This window comes from Oculina patagonica, chromosome 3 (genome assembly GCF_052425735.1).
Source record: "Oculina patagonica isolate OP01 chromosome 3, crgOcupat, whole genome shotgun sequence".
Lineage (NCBI taxonomy): Eukaryota > Metazoa > Cnidaria > Anthozoa > Scleractinia > Oculinidae > Oculina > Oculina patagonica.
Window position 1 is genome coordinate 23,622,372 of NC_135760.1, and position 19,292 is coordinate 23,641,663.

The window sequence follows — 19,292 nt, forward strand, 5'->3', positions numbered from 1 at the left end:
ACTGTTATTGGACATTAAAGACCAGATCATTTAAAAATTCTACTTTATTTCTTAAACAAAAGTTAAGAACCTAATTTTAAGAACTTAGTTAGCCTAATTTTACACTAAATACCATTTATATAAGAACCTGTTTAGGCTAACTTGAAAAAACCTAGGTTCTTATAGGCGGGTTTTTACTGTATGCTGGATTTGTAAGCAAAATTTAGGTTACATTTTTGAAGGTGTGTCATCTTCTATGATAATTAATATATGTAGCCTCTTTAACTTAGTTTTATAGACAATAATTTTCATTGCCAAAGAATTGTTTACTATAAGTATTGCTGCTCCTTGCTTATGATATTTCAGTTTGCAAAGGCTAAGAGCATTTCCTACAGACTGAGTAGCAATCTCGTTGTTCATTTGTGTCTGTTTTTTTTATCATTTATTAGGCAGGAACTCAGTTCAAGTCAAGTTTAAACAATCTGATGTCAATCTTGATGTGCAAGCAGCCATCCTATGTCAGATGCATTAAACCAAATGACTCAAAGAAAGCTGGTATGTGTTAAGTAGTTATTTGATAAATCTACATACGTGTATGCATCTTTATTACTGAAGGTCTGTGAGAGCGGTGCGATGGATCACTATGTAAAACAGCAGAAAGGAGAATTAATGCTATACTAACAGTACAAATTAGGCCAATTATATGCCTTTAAATTTGGTAGTGTTTGCTAAGATTGTCCAGTGATGTCATTAAGATTTTATGCTTTTGTAAGGATATGCTTGATTTAAAGTGCACATCCCTTTTACTTACAGGTACTTTAAAAATGTCATATCCTTAAATGTTTAGACCAGGCGCTATCCAGGAACTGCATTGGTTTGCATAAACAGTTGAGGAGGGTTTCAAATTTCCAATGTTATTCAATTGCACTTCTCAATCTGAGAATAATAACATTCAAACCCTGGCTGGGTAATAGCAGATTTAATGCTGGGGGTAACCATGTGATGGACCAGCTTCCCATTTAGGATTTGGAGGGAGTAGAAATACTCCTAGTTGCTTCATGCCACAGAAACCAGAATAAGCTGCGGCCTTATGGGCCACTAGGCTTGAATGCAGACTTTTATCTTTTACCTCAGTCATGAGTCTTCTGTGCTAGTATCCCATTTAGGGATGGTATTAAATTAATACTTTTAGTTTCCTTATGAGCCATCAGCCTTTTGGGATCCCAAGGGATGCAATAATAAAATGTTGGATAAATGTAAAGTGAAATGGCAACTTGGATAAAGTGAAAGTAAATGAAGCGTTCTCAAGTTGAATACTCGGAAAAAAGATTTTCCGAGTTCCCCCAACGGGAGTCGAACCCATGACCTTCCAGAATACCGGTTGGACGCTCTAACCACTGAGCTGTGGGAGACTCGTGGTGAGCGAGGCCATATACTAGGTTCTTATGTGCGAGTATTCAACTTGAGAACGCTTCTTCATTTACTTTCAATTAAAATGTTCTTACAATTCATCGATTTGAAGTTGTTTATTCTAAATCAGAATTTTGTTTCCAATGCAGCTGTCTTTCAAGATGATCTTGTGCGACATCAAGTAAAATACCTGGGTCTGATGGAGAACTTGAGAGTGAGGAGAGCTGGGTTTGCTTACCGCCGACCTTTTCCATTCTTCCTACAGAGGTACATACCATATTTTTGTTAATTCTTTGCATTTAAAACAATAGTATTTATTTTCAATTTCTTCATCACAGGTACAAGTGTTTGTGTCCAGATACTTGGCCGTGTTGGTATGGTAGGTTATTCTTGTCAACTTTAGATGTTTCATGATAATAATATAAAACTAAGTGGGAGCCAATCTGATTTATGAATAAATCATGTGATCTAGTCATTAAAATCAGGAGGGTTAAATTGAGTTAACAAGCAATTTGATGTTGAATTTGCTTAAACCACTGTTGCCACTTTCGGTGTAAGTTCAAGAGGATTAAGAATGAAACTCGCAAATTTCCTTTAATTGCATTACAGTAAAAACCCGCGTATAAGAACCTAGGTTTTTTCAAGTTAGCCTAAACAGGTTCTTATATAAATGGTATTTAGGGTAAAATTAGGCTAACTAGGTTCTTAATAAGGTTCTTAACGTTTGTTCAAGAAATAAAGTAGAATTGTTAAATGATCTGGTCTTTAATGTCCAATAACAGTATTCTTGGAGGCTTCGGTAAGCAAAATACTATACTACTTTAATCTGATTCTGTTCAAATCAAAGCTATACTGTAACCTTCACTGTATATTTTTGAGATTTTTTAATTCTATATTTTTGAGAAGATTATTTTAATTTTTCTTTTTTGAAAATAAGAACCTGTTTTAGAATTTTAGCCTAAAATGGTTCGGTAAGCCCCGAAAAGCGCGAATTTCGCCGAATTTCGGGTGCATTACTTTTTCACAATACTGTATGTGAAGGGTACTTAAAAATGAAATTTTAGCCTAACAGGTTCTTAAATGTTAGGTTCTTATACGCGGGTTTTCCTGACTCGTCCCCAGTCGTCTGCGCCCCGGGGGACTGGGCCCCCCCGGGCCCCCGGCCCCCGCGCCCACGAAAAAGGCGAGACGAGAGACGACTGGGGACGAGTCAGGGTTTTTACTGTACTTTTCATAACTTACATTGTATTCCAGAAAAGCCCCCTGATGCATTGGTCGATCTGCAGTGTGTCACCAGCATACACAAATACCATATTTACTCGATTAAGCGCTTCCCCCGAATAAGCCCCGCCCTCAAATAAGCGCCGCAGTCCCAATCTGGCGCTTATTCCAGGAATTCTGCAGCACTACAAAGCAACTCTAAAACAAACTTGGACATTCCTTCCATCAAAAGCGATGTTTTGCAGCTCAAAGTGATTGTTTTACTGCTCGCCCATTAGTTTTCTATCCAAAATTCGTACAATACGTAGTTCTGTAAATGTTGTGAAGGCCGCGAACTTTGCCAGGACAGCTAGTGCCAATTCTCTCTTGAGCAAGAGACGAAAACTGACAATCAAAAGATGCTATTTTCAATTACTGTTAAAGATAAGATTCTTTGTGGCGTCCAAATTTCCCGGCCTGACCAATCGATGAAACCGATAATCGATGATAATCGATACCAATCGATTATAATCGATGCCAATTAATCGATTGATATTGGAAATCGATGACCAATCGATGACGGAAAATTTTGTGACTTTTAATTTCATCGAATTTCATCGATTTTCATAGACTGTCATCGATTTTCATCGATTTCCATCGATTATCATCGATTACCATCGATTTTCATCGATCGTTTTTTATTTGGTTTGATTCAATATGGGTGTTATTACATCAACTCAGTGGCTCTTAAAAGCGATCAATACCTCATTTATTCATTTTCGTGATACACTGTTATGTCTGTTATGGATAAAAAAACAACGTTATTAAGAAATGGTGCAAGGTTTACACTAGCGTATAGATTACTTGAGAAATACTTGTAACAGAAAAAGTTGTGTTATGTGCAGGTACAATATTACGTAAGCTAAACAAGCCAAAGAAATATAAACTTGAATAAACAGCAACAGGAAAATAACTCGAAAATAAGTGGCTTGGTCTAGATAGATTCCTATAATCTCTAAAAGATTCGATGACAATCGATGAAAATCGATAGCAATTGATGACAATCGATGTAATTAAGGAAATTATATTTGTGACTATCGATTGGTCATCGATTGGCCGATACCAATCGATATCAATTAACTAACCATCATCGATTGATATCGATTGATTGATTGATTTCCGATCATCGATTTTGATCGATTGGTCAGGCCGGGAAATTTGAAGCGCTGCCCTTGAATAAGCGCTGCACTTGAGGCGTGAGAAATTTAATAAGCGCCACGGCGCTTATTCAAGTGAATACGGTAGATGAGAGATATTTAACAAATTGTTGGAGTCATCAAGTCGGTACACCATACATCTTATTGCAAGCCAACATTAATGACGTTCCTATAACATATTTTTGTCGCCCACACCTGCTGGTTTGCCTGTTGTCAAACTTGGCTCAGCTTGGGACATGTATTTATGTCTGCATGGGGATAAATGCTCTCATAGGCCAGAACAGTGTCCCAGGCATGTTGGCAGCATATGAGAACCAGCCTTTACTTGGCATGATTTTTAAATTGGCCTGTTGTATTTTGTAACTAGGTGAACCAGGTGAAGGTGTGAGGAAAATCTGCGAGTATCTCAACTATAAACCTGATGAATACAGGATTGGCAAGTGAGTTAAGTAAGCAAGCTGCGCAGAAAAAGTATGCTTTTTGAGCAGTAATATTATTGTAAGTGACAAGTGATTGAATAATGACATCGTGAAAGAAACATTGAGAGTTGAGCCAAAAGCGAGTCAAAGCTCAGTGAATGTGGCTTCATGTTTCATTTAGCAGTTTAATTTGGCCTTGACCTTTGAAAGGAATTTTCTAATCTAATGGAAATTTTTTTGGAAAAAGTCAAATCTACTGTAGTAAGCCATTTATGCACTCTTGTCCTACAAGCCAAAGTTTTGAGATGGTGAATAATCACTCATGTGGAAATTAATAATGATTCTTTATGGATTTACCTTTTTGTGGTTTCATAACTTTGTGATAATGAGGCTTAGAAAGGGGTGATACAAATAATGTTTTTGTTAAATGCACCTCCAATTGGCAATACCTGCCGTAATTCAGGAATGACCCACTGGGCCACTGCATGCTGTAATGGTGCCTTAATTGTTTTGTTGCCAAGTTGTAATGTGACACATGATTGTGATTTTGTTTTGGTAGGACAAAGATTTTTATCAGATTTCCACAAACATTGTTTGCCACAGAAGATGCCTTTCAAGCTAAGAAACCTGCTCTTGGTAAGTTATTCACAACAGTTAAAAAACGTTAATAAGCAATAATGGTTATATAGGTGCATGCCAATTGTAGAAAAAATTCAATGTCTGATTCCCTCTATGGTGTGCGCCTGCAGGGAATCATGGTTGTTGTATTCATCAAACCATGCGCAAGACTTAGCAACGATGAATACAACTACTGCGATAACCTGCAGGCGCACACCATTCTTAAGGGAATCAGCCTCTGAGGGCATCACATTGACCACATGCTAGATTATTCTGTCTAACTTGGGTGGTGAGTTCCCTATGGAACTCATGTTATCTTAGGGCATCACATTGACCTGGTGCTAGATTATTCTTGTCTAACTTGGGTGGTGAGTTCCCTATGGAACTCACGTTATCTTAGGGCATCATATTGACCTCGTGGTAGATTATTCTGTCTCACTTGGTAAGTGAGTTCCTCATGGAACTCACGTTATCTGAGGGCAGCATATTGACCTCGTGGTAGATTATTCTGTCTAACTTGGTAAGTGAGTTCCTTATGGAACTAGGGCAGCATATTGACCTCGTGGTAGATTATTCTGTCCAACTTGGGTGGTGAGTTCCCTATGGAACTCTCATTATCTGAAGGCACAACATTGACCTCGTGCTACAATATTCTTTATTACTTGTGTAGTGAGTTCGTAATGGAACTCATGTTATCTGAGGGCATTATATTCAACTCGTGTTAGATTATTGTGTCGTACTTGCGTGGTGAGTTCTCTATGGAACTCACGTTATCTGATGGCATCACATTGACCTCTTGCTAGATTATTCTGTCTAACTTGGGTGGTGAGTTCCCTATGGAACTCGCATTATCTTAGGGCATCACATTGACCTTGTGGTAGATTACTCTGTCTAACTTGGTTAGTGAGTTCCTTATGGAACTCACGTTATCTGAGGGCATCACATTGTCCTCGTGCTAGATTATTCTGTCTAACTTGGTGGTGAGTTTCTTATAAAACTTACGTTATCTGAGGGCATCACATTGACCTCGTGCTAGATTATCCTGTCTTACCCGGGTGGTTAGTTCCTCATGGAACTCACGTCATCTGAGGGCATCTCCTGTGCAAAATGTACTTTTGGTTAACTAATGATAACAATGACACCCTGTGAATGAAATCAGTACCTGAACTCTTGTGTTGTGCCTAATGCACTTGGTATTCAATCTTAATACAGCCACAATTATCCAGTGTCAGTTCAAGGGCTATCATCAGAGAAAGAAGTATGTCACATTGCGATTGGCAGCCATTATGATTGCCAAACACTGGAGACGGGTTTGTGCTAAAAGGTTGCTTGAACGAAGAAGAAAAGCTGCACAACGGATACGCAAGTACGTTATCTGTTTGCTTTCTTACTCTAGTTTAGAGCGGCTTTCAATTGAGTATCGATAATCGTAAAACCAAAACCAAAGTAATCACTCTGGCCAATCACAAAGGACAAAGATAATCCAGTGAACCAATCAAAACTTGAAGCAAATACATGTAGCCAGTGCGAAGTGTGGGAAAACAAGTGTGAACAAGTCACGATTGGTTGTGGTTTTACTTCTGATTGGTTGAGAAAGTCGCGCGAGATTTTTAAACCAATCACTTATAAGCGTATAGTAATGCAAAACTAACGCAAATGCAAATTACTTTCAACACTCAAGTGAAAACTGCTCTAACATGTAATTCTAGTTTACTACTTACAATATTGGTGCTGCTATCACATGTAATTTCTTTTATGATCATTAAAGGTTTATCAAGGGATTCATTACAAGAAACCAACCTGCAAGTGAGGATAATGTTGATGTGAGTCAAATAGTTATTCTTACTATTTCTAGTTAGGAAATTAAGGGGCCTTTAGGTAACAGGATAGATTTCACATTAAGAAGTCTGGTTTTGAGCCCAGCTGCAGGCAGAGTTCTAGATGTAGCATTATTCCAATTAATTTGAAGTAATTAAGGATGACCGTTATGAATCTTGGCCTAATTGTACACCATATTTCATGTGTGGCGGATGCATGGAAAAGGTCAGCTTGAATGCAGGTGAAATAAATGCAAGTTGATTGGTTTACCAATTTTTTTATCACTGATTTCATTAAAAAGATGGATGTTAAAAGGTGACTTTGTTCATTTGTTTTGCACACCTCTACTAAATCAGGCGACAGATATCAAATTGGAGGGTGTATTAATCAATTATTGTCTGATACTTTTCATCTGATTTTGTAGCATGTGATGTGTTTTGTCCAATGAGAGTGTGTTGAAATTAAATTAATTAGTGTGTTGTAAATATGGATACCAGCAAACCGTTAGACCAACCTAACAAAATGTGGTGGGGGGGGGGGGGGATCAACCTGGCATTAAACTAGCACCCCACCCATCTTAGGAGGGGTAGCAATACTCCAAATAGTATCACATGCTATGGAATCTGGGATCACCTCACCTAAAAGATCCAACTAAAAAGTGCAATAGCAGTTATGTGATATTTCTGTAGAATTGTTTCTTCAAAAACATGTATCTTTTCGTTCAGTTTGTAGCATATGTGAGGAAATCTTATCTTCTCCTGCTGGCGAAAAGTTTGCCTACCAGTGTTTTAGACAAAAGCTGGCCAAAGCCTCCTGGATCAATGGTTGAGGTTAGTGTGTACAAAGATTGTTTTTGAACTGAAATGAGGTTTGCACAGTTGTAATATTGCAGTATTAATATAAGCTATACCTGTAGTGAGTACTGCTTGGTCATCATTATAGTTGTTATTAACACAAAATCAGTAGTGATACTTCTTATCTAGTGGTATTTACTATAATAAGTACACTTGAACCCCTCTTTATAAACACCCTCTTTATACAATATTGTTTAAGAACTGCTTGTGAAGTTAATGATTGAAAGAGAGCTTTTCTAAGCTTTACTAAATAAAACAAAAACTCTTTAAAAGATTAAAATGATGGGCTCCACTCTTTTAGACTGTTATGTGCCACATTGAGACCAATTTCTCATGGCAAAACAATAAGACTTACAAAGGTACCTGTTATGGCTGTTAATGTGATAAGTATGGGTAATCAAATGGTGACGAGTGAAATTAGGAAATAATTTCACGCGCGTTTTGTCAGAATTCTAATAATTTCCCGAGCCTTTAGGCAAGGGAAATTATAAGAATTTTGACAAAATACAAGTGAAATTATTTCCTAATTTTACGAGTATAACATTTGATTACATTTTAATATCATAGGTGACAAATTACGCTTGCAATCGTAGGTTTTCGACTGGTATAGTGCATTGGGAACTCCGAGATTTGAAAAGTTGAAAGCATACATTTTGCTTAAGTTCGCAAGTTTTTTAGTCCTTGAAGAAAACCTTTGCTGTTGACAGAAAGTTTCAAAGATGAGTTGATGATTCAACTGTCAATTATTTCTCACATGATGACCATAGTTTGTCTTGAATGAACTGAAATGGCGCCCGTGTAAAACGATCAAAAATCCGCTCGATCTTGAAGTCGTTTTTACCTTTTGAAATATCATCAAAAGTTTTATTGCATGGCCAAGGCTAGCTGGCTAAGATGAAATTCAAGCGAAAATGTACAAAGTTTAACCTTTAAAACATATTTTATCCCGGACGCCATCTTGCTGCTTATAACTACGTTGCCATGGCAATTTTATAATTTCACATGTGAAATTACAAATTAACGTTAAAATTTCGCACCAAAATTAAGGAGTAATTTGTCACCTATGATATTAATGGGTTAATTGTTACATTTCAGGCATCTGAACTACTGCACAAGATGCATACTCTTCAGTTATCAAGAAAATATGTGCTCAGTGTTACACCTGAAAGGAAAGCTCAGGTTGGTATCCTTGTACAGATTTATAAATCAGAGCTGCAAGTGCTCTAGCAGAGCCCAGGTGCCACAGGCGACTAATTACCTTTGCCTTTGGGCGACTAGCATAACTTTGCTTTTATGAAAGCTTTTAAGAGCTGGGCAACCAAGATTTCTTACAGAAGGGCCTCTGGGTAACCTGCAATTATTCTAAGAGCACAGCTTTGTAAATGTACTCTTGATAATCTTGATTACTCTGCAAACTAAGCAAAATAATTTCTGATTCCTTCCAAAGCTTGACATGAAGGTGGCAGCCAGTGAAATTTTCAAAGGAAAGAAAGCTAACTATGAGAAGAGTATACCTGTGCCATTCAGTCCACACAGACTTGGTATTTATGTTACAATTTTGTTATTATCATTTGGCAAAGTGGTCTAATTTATAGTGACTTTTTTAAAACAATAACTTAAGTAATTACCGGTACTCTGGACAATCACAATGAAAGCAAATAATGCAACCAACCAGTCATAGGGTAGATATCTGTCTGTGTCACATGATCTACTTTTTCATATCATTCAAAGAGTAAGGTACGTACTGTAGACTAATATCTGCCTGACTGCATTAATATAAAACAATGACTGAGTGCCGAAAGGACAGGCAAAGAAAGGACAAACGGACTGATATGAGCAGTGGACAGAGGGATGGATAAAAAGATAGACGGAGAGATGGACAGACAGACAGACAGACAGACAGACAAACAGACTGACTGACTAAGTAGCTGTCTGAGTAGCTGAGGACAGATTGACTGATGGACTGATCGAGGTTTGGACAGATGGGAGTTTGGATGATTGAATAGTCAAACAGTGGAACCTCTGACTTGCTGATTCAATTTGCTTTAACTACAGAAGATTAATTTTAATATTTATGTTGCAGTATGAATGACGATGTTTGGTGAAGATATTTTAATTTATTTTCTGAAAGCTAGTACTCAGGTAAATTTACATAGATTTTTTACTGATTACAGATATTGCCCAGGAGATGCTGAAGAAGAACGTCATCACTGACAAGCAGATTGTTCCAACATCAGAAACAATCAGGGTGAGTGTAACTTCTACATTAAACTTACTTGTCTGCATTAATGAATTCTAGCCATTTTGGAGACGTTATATGGCTATAACCTTTTGAAGACAGTACTGGTGCTGCGAGTGGCTAATGAATAGTTAGGACCAATTTTTTTCCATCATACTAATGCATATCCAGGTGTATAAACGGGTACTGGTTAATTTAATGCTGGGAGGTAGCCCTGCAATGGACTTAAGCATCCCATCCCAGGGCTTGAGACTAACTTTTTAACTCACAGGTTTACTGGCTAGTGACATGTCAGATTATTCTAGCCAAAAGTAATTTTTCACTAGTCAGGTATCTTGATTTCTATCAAGAACAGTTGACTTTTCCGAGTTTTTTCACTAGCCAAATGGCTAGTAGGAATGCTAAACCTGGTAGCCAAAACCTAAATTTTAGTAGCCTTTGGCTAGTTGGCCACCGTTAGTCTCGAGCCCTGCGGCATCCAGTCGCTCCCTGTTACTGAAACCGGAATCATAAGCTTTGGCCTGATGGGCCACTAGCCTCGAATGCAGACTTAAACCTTACTAATGCACATAATAAGCGATGTAAGTACCCAGCAGCTGGCTGCCTGGCAAAACATGTACAATAGTGTGACAAAGAGAGGCAGATGATAAACTTCTTCTTAACTCTTAGTAGCTCTGGAGCATACTGGGAGAATAACACCCTTGGTCTTTCTTGTACATGTGCCACCTTGCTTCACTCGGTACACAATAGAAAGACCTTTGGCAATAGTCTCCCAGGAAGTCCCTTGCTCATCTATAGGTAACAAGAAGTAACTGTATGGTCACTGCTGTTTAGATATGGTTTTGGTACATTTATTCGTTATTTGTTGTTGTGAGAAAAATTGATGTGAAATTCAAGCAAAGTACATACCGTATTTATTCGATTAAACGCCGCCCTCGAATAAACGCCGCATTTTAGAGCAAAAATGTTAATAAACGCCGCCCTCGATATGAATAATAGACTCAATAAGCAAATAAGCAAATCCAGTAATTATCAAGCTTGAGCAAGTGTGAAATAATTATTTTCCTTGATTGTAACAATGTTTTAAGATATTGAAAATGACTTTTGAGACAAGCACTACAACATGTTCCCGTTTTTTAAAATTCAAATGTCCAGTTACCATTCTATTATTTGCAAGAAATGAATTGAATATTAAATAAACGCCGCCCTCGTAAAACCACCGCACTCGAATCACAAAAAATTTAATAAACGCCGCGGCATTTATTCGAATAAATACGGTAAGTTGATCATAGCAGTATGCAGGACGTGTGTCGCATTTGCACTTTTGAAACTGGAACAAAGGAAAAGAAAAGTTTGCTCAGAATGCTGCTTAGTAATTAGATTACTTGGCAACTAGTAGCCTAGTACTGTAGAATTCCGGTTATAAGCCCCCCCCCCCCCGCTTATAAGGCCGCCCGCGGTTATAGGCCCATCTACCTGGAAACAAAAAAATACATCCGGTTATAAGCTCCCCCTGATATAAGCCCCCCTTTGCTGAATGACGGTACTGCACAGGGCAAATGTTGCTTTATTATTTATTTTAACCTAAAAACCTATTTCGATCAACACTCCCGTGGCTCGTTTCAAAAGGTTTTTTTTATTCCGCTTATAAGCCCTCCCGGATATAAGCCCCTCCGCTTATAAGCCCACCCAAAACCCCTTACGAAGTTGTATAAGCCCAGGGCTTATAACCGGAATTTTACGGTATCTCTGGAAAGATTGCGTGATGAGCCAAAAGAACGTCTGTGTAGGAGGCTAGGCAATTACCGTAATGATTCGATTTAGTGCCCGGGGCGCTTATTTACTTTTGGCATCTCAAGGGAGGGCGCTTATTCGAGACAGGGCGCTTATTTAATTTTTCGAGAAACAACCAAATGTTCAAAACAAAACTTTAAAGAAATATTCAAATAATTAACAATAACAGGAACTGTAACATAACAAATTGTTGAAAGCTCAGTTGCCTTTAAAAGAATTTTTCATTTTAGCAGTAAATACATACATGAACGGTACGGTAAATGTTCACGAGTTTAATTATTCGACGTCAGTGACTTCAGTAGGTGCAGTTATCCACAATAGGGACGCGTATTATTATAGCGGCGCTTATAAGAATGGGGACGCTTATTAGAATGGGGGCGCTTATTGGAATAGGGGCGCTTATTGACAAAAACACATTCGAAGGGAGGCGCTTATTCGAGAGGGAGCGCTTATTGGAAGGAGGGCGTTAAATCGAATCTTTACGGTAGATGCTGCATGCAAAAAAACTGAGGGTAATTACTTACATGGGTATATTCTTTTTATTGTCTTACTGTAGTACTGCATTGGAGTACACAAGTATGATAGAAATGGCTACAAACTGAGAACACGCATCCTGATTGTTACAGAGCAGGTACAGCATAACAACTAGCATACAGTTGCATATTTAAGAAAAAGTGAAGTCATTTTTGGGTTTTTATAAGAGTAATAATAAGGTAATGTGCCTGCCCATGGCTTGAGTCTGTATCAAGATGATCCTCGTTTTTCTTTGTTTCATTCCGTCCACCTCTTTTACAGGCCCTTTACATTCTGGATGACAAGAACTATAAACTCAAGCACAGAATTGCAAATGGAAGTCTGACAGGTAGCTGTTAGTAATAGACTAGCATTTATTATAATCACTATTAATAAATGAAGGTAGTAGAGTAGAGTCAAGTCAAGTGGATCTAGAATCGAGTCATGTCGAGTAGAGTAGAGTCGAGTCGAGTCGAGTCGAGTCGAGTCGAGTAGATCTGGAGTCGAGTCAAGTCGAGTCGAGTCGAGTCGAGTCGAGTCGAGTCGAGTAGAGTAGAGTAGAGTAGAGTAGAGTAGAGTAGAGTAGAGTAGAGTAGAGTAGAGTAGAGTAGAGTAGAGTAGAGTAGAGTAGAGTAGAGTAGAGTTAAGAGTAGAGTAGAGTAGAGTAGAGTCACGTCAAGTAGATCTAGGGTCGAGTCGAGTAGAGTAGAGTAGAGTAGAGTTCTAATCGTTCTAAACAAGTAAAGTATTAAGTTTGATATTCTCAAAATGCGATAAATTAAGTCTCCTGCTTATATATTAGTGCCAAGCCTCAAAAACAACATTCTTGTTATGTTTCAATGTTATTTTCATCAGACACACTCTTTCTATTTCTGTTACTTTTATGGTCATGATTAGCTCAGCGTAATCTTAATATTTAGCGCTAATTAAAAAAATGCTTAGGCCAAGTGATATAATTGATTTTTGTTCATGGTTTGTGAGAAAGGTTCTCAAAGTAAATTATCTGCAAACCCTAAATCATTCTACTTTGTTGTTTTAGGTATCTCAGTCAGTTCCAAAACTGATGGAGTTCTTGTTCTCCATATGCCAGTTGAGGACAAGGGGGATAAGGTAATTTTAACAATCCATAGCGTTATTCACCCTTTGAACAACTCAGAGCTCCATGAAAATTTTTAAAGTTTTAGTGAAAGTAAAGTCTGTAAACTGGTTGTTCAGTTTACCAACCTTAACTCATAGCAACCTCGTTCCCTGGGAACGAGGTTGAACTCATAGGCGGTGTGGAGCAGGGGGGCTGTTTTGGGGGTCTCAAGATCTTCTGAACTGCCTAGTTATGCATGATGTCACAAATTAATTATGCACACACCAGACAATGTTGAAGAATTTTTGGGAAATTTGAGTAGGGGGATGTGCTCCCCCAGGGGGTATGTGCTTAGCTTGGAGTACAATGCTTCCCCCCCCCCCCCACGTTTCAAAACACTCCGCCACTTCGATCTGTAACTATGGGGAATACTGTGATGAACGAGAGTAAACTAACAGTTGAGAACATAAGGGTTACTGCCAAAATTTTTATGTGCAGGAGCTGCTTTCTTTCCTTTTATTGGCTGTATTCTTTACTGCGTGAGATAAGCAATGAGATGTGCTGGGTCATATTAGATTCTTTTAGACAATCTGTAGTTTTTTTTGCAAGCCATGTATTTTTGCTTTCTTTAGGGGGATCTAATTCTGACAAGCAGTCACGTTATTGAGACAGTGGTTTACATTCTTACTGCACTTAACAACAACAATCTTCTCAAGATTGAAGCAGGAGAGTAAGTCTGCAAAAATAGCTTGCTATAACAATGTAATCGTATCAATAACAATACGTGACTATTCTTTTTTTCTGATTGATTCTACTAAAATAAGGTTCTTACAGGTTTTCTCTTAAAGTTTGTTATGGACGTAATAATTATTGGACCTTAAAGCCTGTTTACACACTACGATCTGTCGGCTCAATTTGTTCCAAACAAATTTACACACTGCGACTCATCTGCCCAATTTTCGTTTCCTTATTTGAATTGCATGCATGCAATTTGGCCCAATATTTAAAATCTTTGGTACTGTAACAGATTTTTCACTGCCCACTCATTTTCCCATCAAATCTGGGCAGGTTGTTGTATTACTACCTGAATAAAAGCAAACTAATAGATTCTAGTCATTGTTGGCTTGTTCTGCATAAACGAGTACCCCACCCCAACTTCTTTCCTTCTTCCCCACTCCTAATATGAACATGTGTAATCCACATGTCAGGGACGGACCATTATTTTTTTGGAGGGGGGGGGATGAAAAAATATTGAAAAAAATTGTTTGCAGGGCCTGGAAAGACAAAATAAATTGTTTGCAAAAACGATATGTATAACAAAAAATAGTAAGAATTTCGAAAAAAATTGTTTGCAGGGCCTGGAAAGACAAAATAAATTGTTTGCAAAAACGAAATGTATAACAAAAAATAGTAAGAATTTCGAAAAAAATTGTTTGCAGAGGTGTATAAACTAAAAAAAAAAGTTTGCAAAGGAAAATTTTTCATCCCCCCCCCCCCCCCTCCAAGAAAATAATGGTCCGTCCCTTATTACATCAAATTTTCGCGACACGTTAATTTCGTGATTTTAAGGTGTGCATATTTCGCAACCGCTTAAATTTTGTGACTTTGCAAAAATTTTGTATTTTGATTCACTTTATATTTCGCGTTTTTGAGTAAAACACAATTTACTTTTCCTTGGCAATATTATTTAACATTCCCTTGAATTAAATAAAACGACTTCCTCAAAGGAACAATAACGTCAAATTAGCAATGCAATAGCAACAACAGAGCAGTTCTCACAATGTCTACAAGTAGGTCATGCTTGTACATGCATGAGTTATTGTTCTTGAGTCAATTGAGGACAATATCCATTTACATTGAAAATTCCTCCCTTCAGTGGTACTAAACTTATTTTTTCTTGATTATTGATTTAATGCGAGTCACTTAATTTTCACGTCATGTTATGTTCGCAACATTTATTGTTTACATCACTTTAATTTAGCCATTTTTTTGGAATCGCAAAATTCGCGAAATTAACGTGTCGTGAAATTTTCATGTAATAAGGTAGTTAGGTTATTTTGTATCTGGTATAAAATAACACTTACATTGTACAAACAGATATTGTGTTGTTCCAGAAAATATCTATACCCCTCCTACACAAGGTTTTTGATTACAACTCCACCTCCCTTCTGGAAATACCAGTTAAGCCCCATACTTTTCTTTAAAAGATTTGGCTTTTGAGATCGCCCTAAATTCCCCCTTGAAATTTCCAATCACCTTCCATGGGATGAGTACGTATGGACATTTTCTGGAATTTTTACATTGCAAATTAATCACTCCTGCACATTTGTTTCCTAGGATCAAGCACAACATGGCAAAAGACAAGACAGGAACAATTGCATTTTATGATGGGTATAATATAAGCTTTTCTATTTTCTACTCATCATAGGAGTTAAAACCAATATCTTTAAAAAATGTTGTCAGTTGCAGAAACTGAATATCATTTGCTAGCTATATAGTCACAAGACAGGGGGCTTCATATCATAGAGCTATGGCAGTAATTGATTACCTTTTTGCTTTTCCTTTAGCTCTGAATTATTGATAAAGAAAGGACAAACAGGTGACTTGGAGGTGGTAAGTACTATTTTAAAAAAAATCTTCCAAACCTGGATAACTCACTGTTACAATCAACCTGTAGTCTTTTTTGTAATGGTGGAAACCATGCTCGCTTGATTTGCAGTGTTGTTGTTTTTTGAAACAGCAGAAAAAGATAAACGTATTTAACTATCCTTTTTTTAATCTTAGACTGCCCCTGGTTCATAATCTGGTAGAAGTATCACAGACTAGCAGAGGCTGGTGGCTCAAAGAAGTCAACATGTGCAGTTTTGACTTAATCTGAGCCATGAATGCAGTGCATCTTTGATATTCAAATGGCTGCCTGGATGCAATCAATAATCATATTTAGTACAAAAAATTATATTTCTATTTCAAAATATTGCTGATCAAAGTATTGCCATAGATCTTAGTGAGATACTCTCTATCTGGCTACTAGTATTTGCTGCTATACAGGGTTACATTTTTGAAGTCTGATAAAGTATCTATTTTCTGTTCAGTTTTCACAATTTTTAGTGTTTTGGATAGATTTTCTATGGACATTTGGTGTGATTTAGTGGTCATTAAAATTTAACTGCCTAGTGTGCATGGGAGTTAGAAAAATAAATATTTTAGGTGTAGTGTGGTGAAGAGGTGGGTCGCAGTGGAGTATCCCAATAACACGGAGGGCACGACACGCATGACAACTGAGTACCGCTGACCAGTACTGGCGCTGGATATCTTCATCACCTGGGCGTGTACCATGCTAGATAGAGATTCCCTTCTCTTTCTACTTGGAAGAAAATGAAAGGGCATCTCTGTTTTAAATGGTACTCAGGGTGTAATAGCACTTGCCAACAATAATTTACCGGTAGTTATTCTTTACTTTAAAACAAGAAATTGAATACTTGTCCATAAATATCTCTGGAGTTAGACAAACACATATTACTTTAGGCCTTAAGTTTGTCTGTTATGCGAAGAGTGCTGTGGAAAACCAACGAGTGCTCCAATCGGAGAGTGTAGTGTTTGACTCCGAAATATATGTAGCAACTAAGATTAACCCTCAAACCTATATAACCGTTCATTAGTTCACAGTGAAGCAACAGTTTCCACTTAAAAAAAAAAAAAAAAAAAAAACAGAAAAACGCGGTAAATGTTTCCTTTTTTCAAAAGATGGTATCAGCAGTGAAAGTATGAGAGGTATTGTTTTTTGCACTGCGAAGATTTCACACGGCACTCTTCTTATAATGTCTGACGGTCTGAAAGCTTTCTTCTGAGGAAATATTCCGCTCTCAAACAAAAGTTTCATTCATAGATGGAAATACTTAGGCAATGTTCAATTTGCGTGACGGATTGTTGATGTAGGGAAAAGGTCATGTTGCTTTAAATATAAATTTGGAAACATTCGCTTTCATGTTTGACAAATCAAAGAAACTTTACTTGCCAACTCGCTTTTTGACATGTTTTTGCTTTTTCTTTTAAGGCAAAAGACAAGAAATTCTTGTAATTCATACCTGGAAACGCGCCGGAGGATTTAAATCTTACATATAATTACATTCGATCTTCTGAAAGAAGATTTGGTGACACGTCCGGCTGCAATGCAGGCTATTTGAAAGCCGATCTTTTGAAATGAATGGAATGCTTGTTCCATTTCAGTACTAGCGTTATCTCCGTAGGAATTTTCACCCAACAAACAATCTACCGCATGAGTGTAGTTTAAACTCTAAACTAAAAATATAACATCCCGCGAAAACTTCACCGGCAAAAATTCGAGTGTTTTCTGGTTCACATTTCCTCTTGAAGATCGCCAAGGAAGTGATACCTAAAAAAAGTTATTCGATGCTTGGCAGGCGGGAGAACTTTTTAACCCATTGCTTGAGAACATTCATGGATAATCGGTCATAATAACAAGCCTGTTCCCGTCTAATTTGCATATTCATGTCTACGTACTTGTTCCACTTGACTGCGCATTATCTAACACCTAGCGTAGCGTTTGCTTTCCCATCTCAAGTCAATGCATGAGTTTAGTGTAAACACTACACTAAAAACCACAACACTTTTAAATGATAAGAAAGTAGCCCTCAGAAATGTGTGCTCTGGTTGGCTAAAACCCAGGTTTGGAATAGGATATCTCTTTACAATATTTAGTCTTAAATAAGGTCGTAAAATAGCATTTCTAGGCCATGTGCATGTTACGAGTTTGTAGAGTCCAGTGGTATACCCAGCTAATTTGCTTGGAGGTATTCCCCGTCCCTATTTCTTGAATGCTGGACGAGCTACTTTTAATTACAAGATGTGACAAAACGTTTTCAAATTATTTTGTAAAATAATGTTTAACATCTTTTTCAATTTTTCCCATAAATGTAGAACATAATTGCAATTGAATAATTTAAAATTAGTCTTATTTTTTAAACCAATAAAATAGAGTAAGTTATAAACAACATTTCATAAAAGAGGGTTTAAAGACATTAAAAGTTTTGTACCTTAGCTAACAAAGTAGTTGTAGTTGTTATTGAGCTATAGGGCAACTTCCCAATTACTTTGAAGATATCAGTTGTGGGCTTTTTCCTTTTTTTTTTTCATTCTCTTTAGCCAGCCACATACATAACAGGTTTCATGAGAGAGTGGCATGGAAACGCAATGGGTAGGGGGTGGTACCGCAGCCCCATCCCTCCCCTCCCCCATCAGAGAGCTTGCTAGCAGGTTAAGTCAGGTCCGCAGCACTAGTCAACTCTAAGCATTTTTGGCTTTCTCGTACTCAGTCTTTTTTCTCTTTAACCAGCGGTCAGGAAACGAGCGACCCTGGAATGTTCTATACGAAGTCCGAAAATATGACTTGCGGTTGAATTTCGCATGCCTAGCTTTCAAAAGCCTGACTCAACGAACTTCTTGGTGTTTTACTTCAAGCCATTTTTAGCTCATTCTTAAGAATGAGAGTGAAGCACTTTTGGACGGTAGTTGTCGAGGGCGGCGTGGATAAGAATTGTGTGGACGGAAGTGATAGAACGGAAGTAATTTTACTTGCTACCCCACACCCTATTTCTATTTTCACTAAATCTCGATCTGTAGTTACGCTTGCCATGTGACGTGTTTTAGTAAACGAAAAAACACGACATCCGAGCAGCACGTGTTTGTGTCCTCTCACGTCATCTCATTTCACGCGACTCACGTCATCCGTTTTTCATCTTTTTGAGGCGAGTAGAAAACACGAGGTGTTCGTGCGCATCTTTCGCTGCTCATTCCAAGAACAATGCTTGTCACTGCCCGGTAAATGCGTGCTGACGGAAAGGTAATTCAAAACGTAATTCAGTACATCTAAAACAGTAACAAATACTCATTTCATTTCTTTTCACATGTGTATCTGAGCTTTATGGAAGTTATTTTTGACTTTCACGCAGTGGGGAAGGGGACCATGTAAAATAACTTCCGGCTGCGTCGATAGACTTGATAGCTTGTGTCAGCGCTGTTAAAATAAACCCGTTTGGGGTACCCTAAGGTCTGTACAGCTCGGCATCTTGCACCATGTTGCACTTTTTTAGAAGTTTTGAAATTGTTCCAAATGGTCGAGACAGCAGCAAAAAT

General features: G+C 37.7%; 1 protein-coding gene across 2 annotated transcripts in view; it reads left to right on the plus strand.

The window, feature by feature from the left end:
• LOC144647109 (unconventional myosin-Ic-like) overlaps positions 1–18,197 on the plus strand; it is a 33,903-nt gene extending 15,706 nt beyond the window's left edge. The window contains exons 20-37 of one of the 2 annotated variants that reach the window (XM_078506864.1): positions 429–534; positions 1,539–1,656; positions 1,728–1,768; positions 4,174–4,246; positions 4,785–4,861; positions 6,056–6,209; positions 6,612–6,666; positions 7,387–7,491; positions 8,611–8,694; positions 8,963–9,056; positions 9,690–9,763; positions 12,105–12,179; positions 12,344–12,410; positions 13,101–13,171; positions 13,772–13,869; positions 15,477–15,530; positions 15,707–15,752; positions 15,924–18,197. In XM_078506864.1, the coding sequence (XP_078362990.1) occupies positions 429–534; positions 1,539–1,656; positions 1,728–1,768; positions 4,174–4,246; positions 4,785–4,861; positions 6,056–6,209; positions 6,612–6,666; positions 7,387–7,491; positions 8,611–8,694; positions 8,963–9,056; positions 9,690–9,763; positions 12,105–12,179; positions 12,344–12,410; positions 13,101–13,171; positions 13,772–13,869; positions 15,477–15,530; positions 15,707–15,752; positions 15,924–15,941 (1,410 nt within the window). In that variant the 3' untranslated portion in view covers positions 15,942–18,197. Of the gene's footprint in view, positions 1–428; positions 535–1,538; positions 1,657–1,727; positions 1,769–4,173; positions 4,247–4,784; positions 4,862–6,055; positions 6,210–6,611; positions 6,667–7,386; positions 7,492–8,610; positions 8,695–8,962; positions 9,057–9,689; positions 10,665–11,036; positions 11,130–12,104; positions 12,180–12,343; positions 12,411–13,100; positions 13,172–13,771; positions 13,870–15,476; positions 15,531–15,706; positions 15,753–15,923 lie in introns of those variants that run through there. The other variant, XR_013569528.1, reaches the window with a different exon arrangement.
• The last annotated feature ends 1,095 nt before the right edge of the window (positions 18,198–19,292 follow it).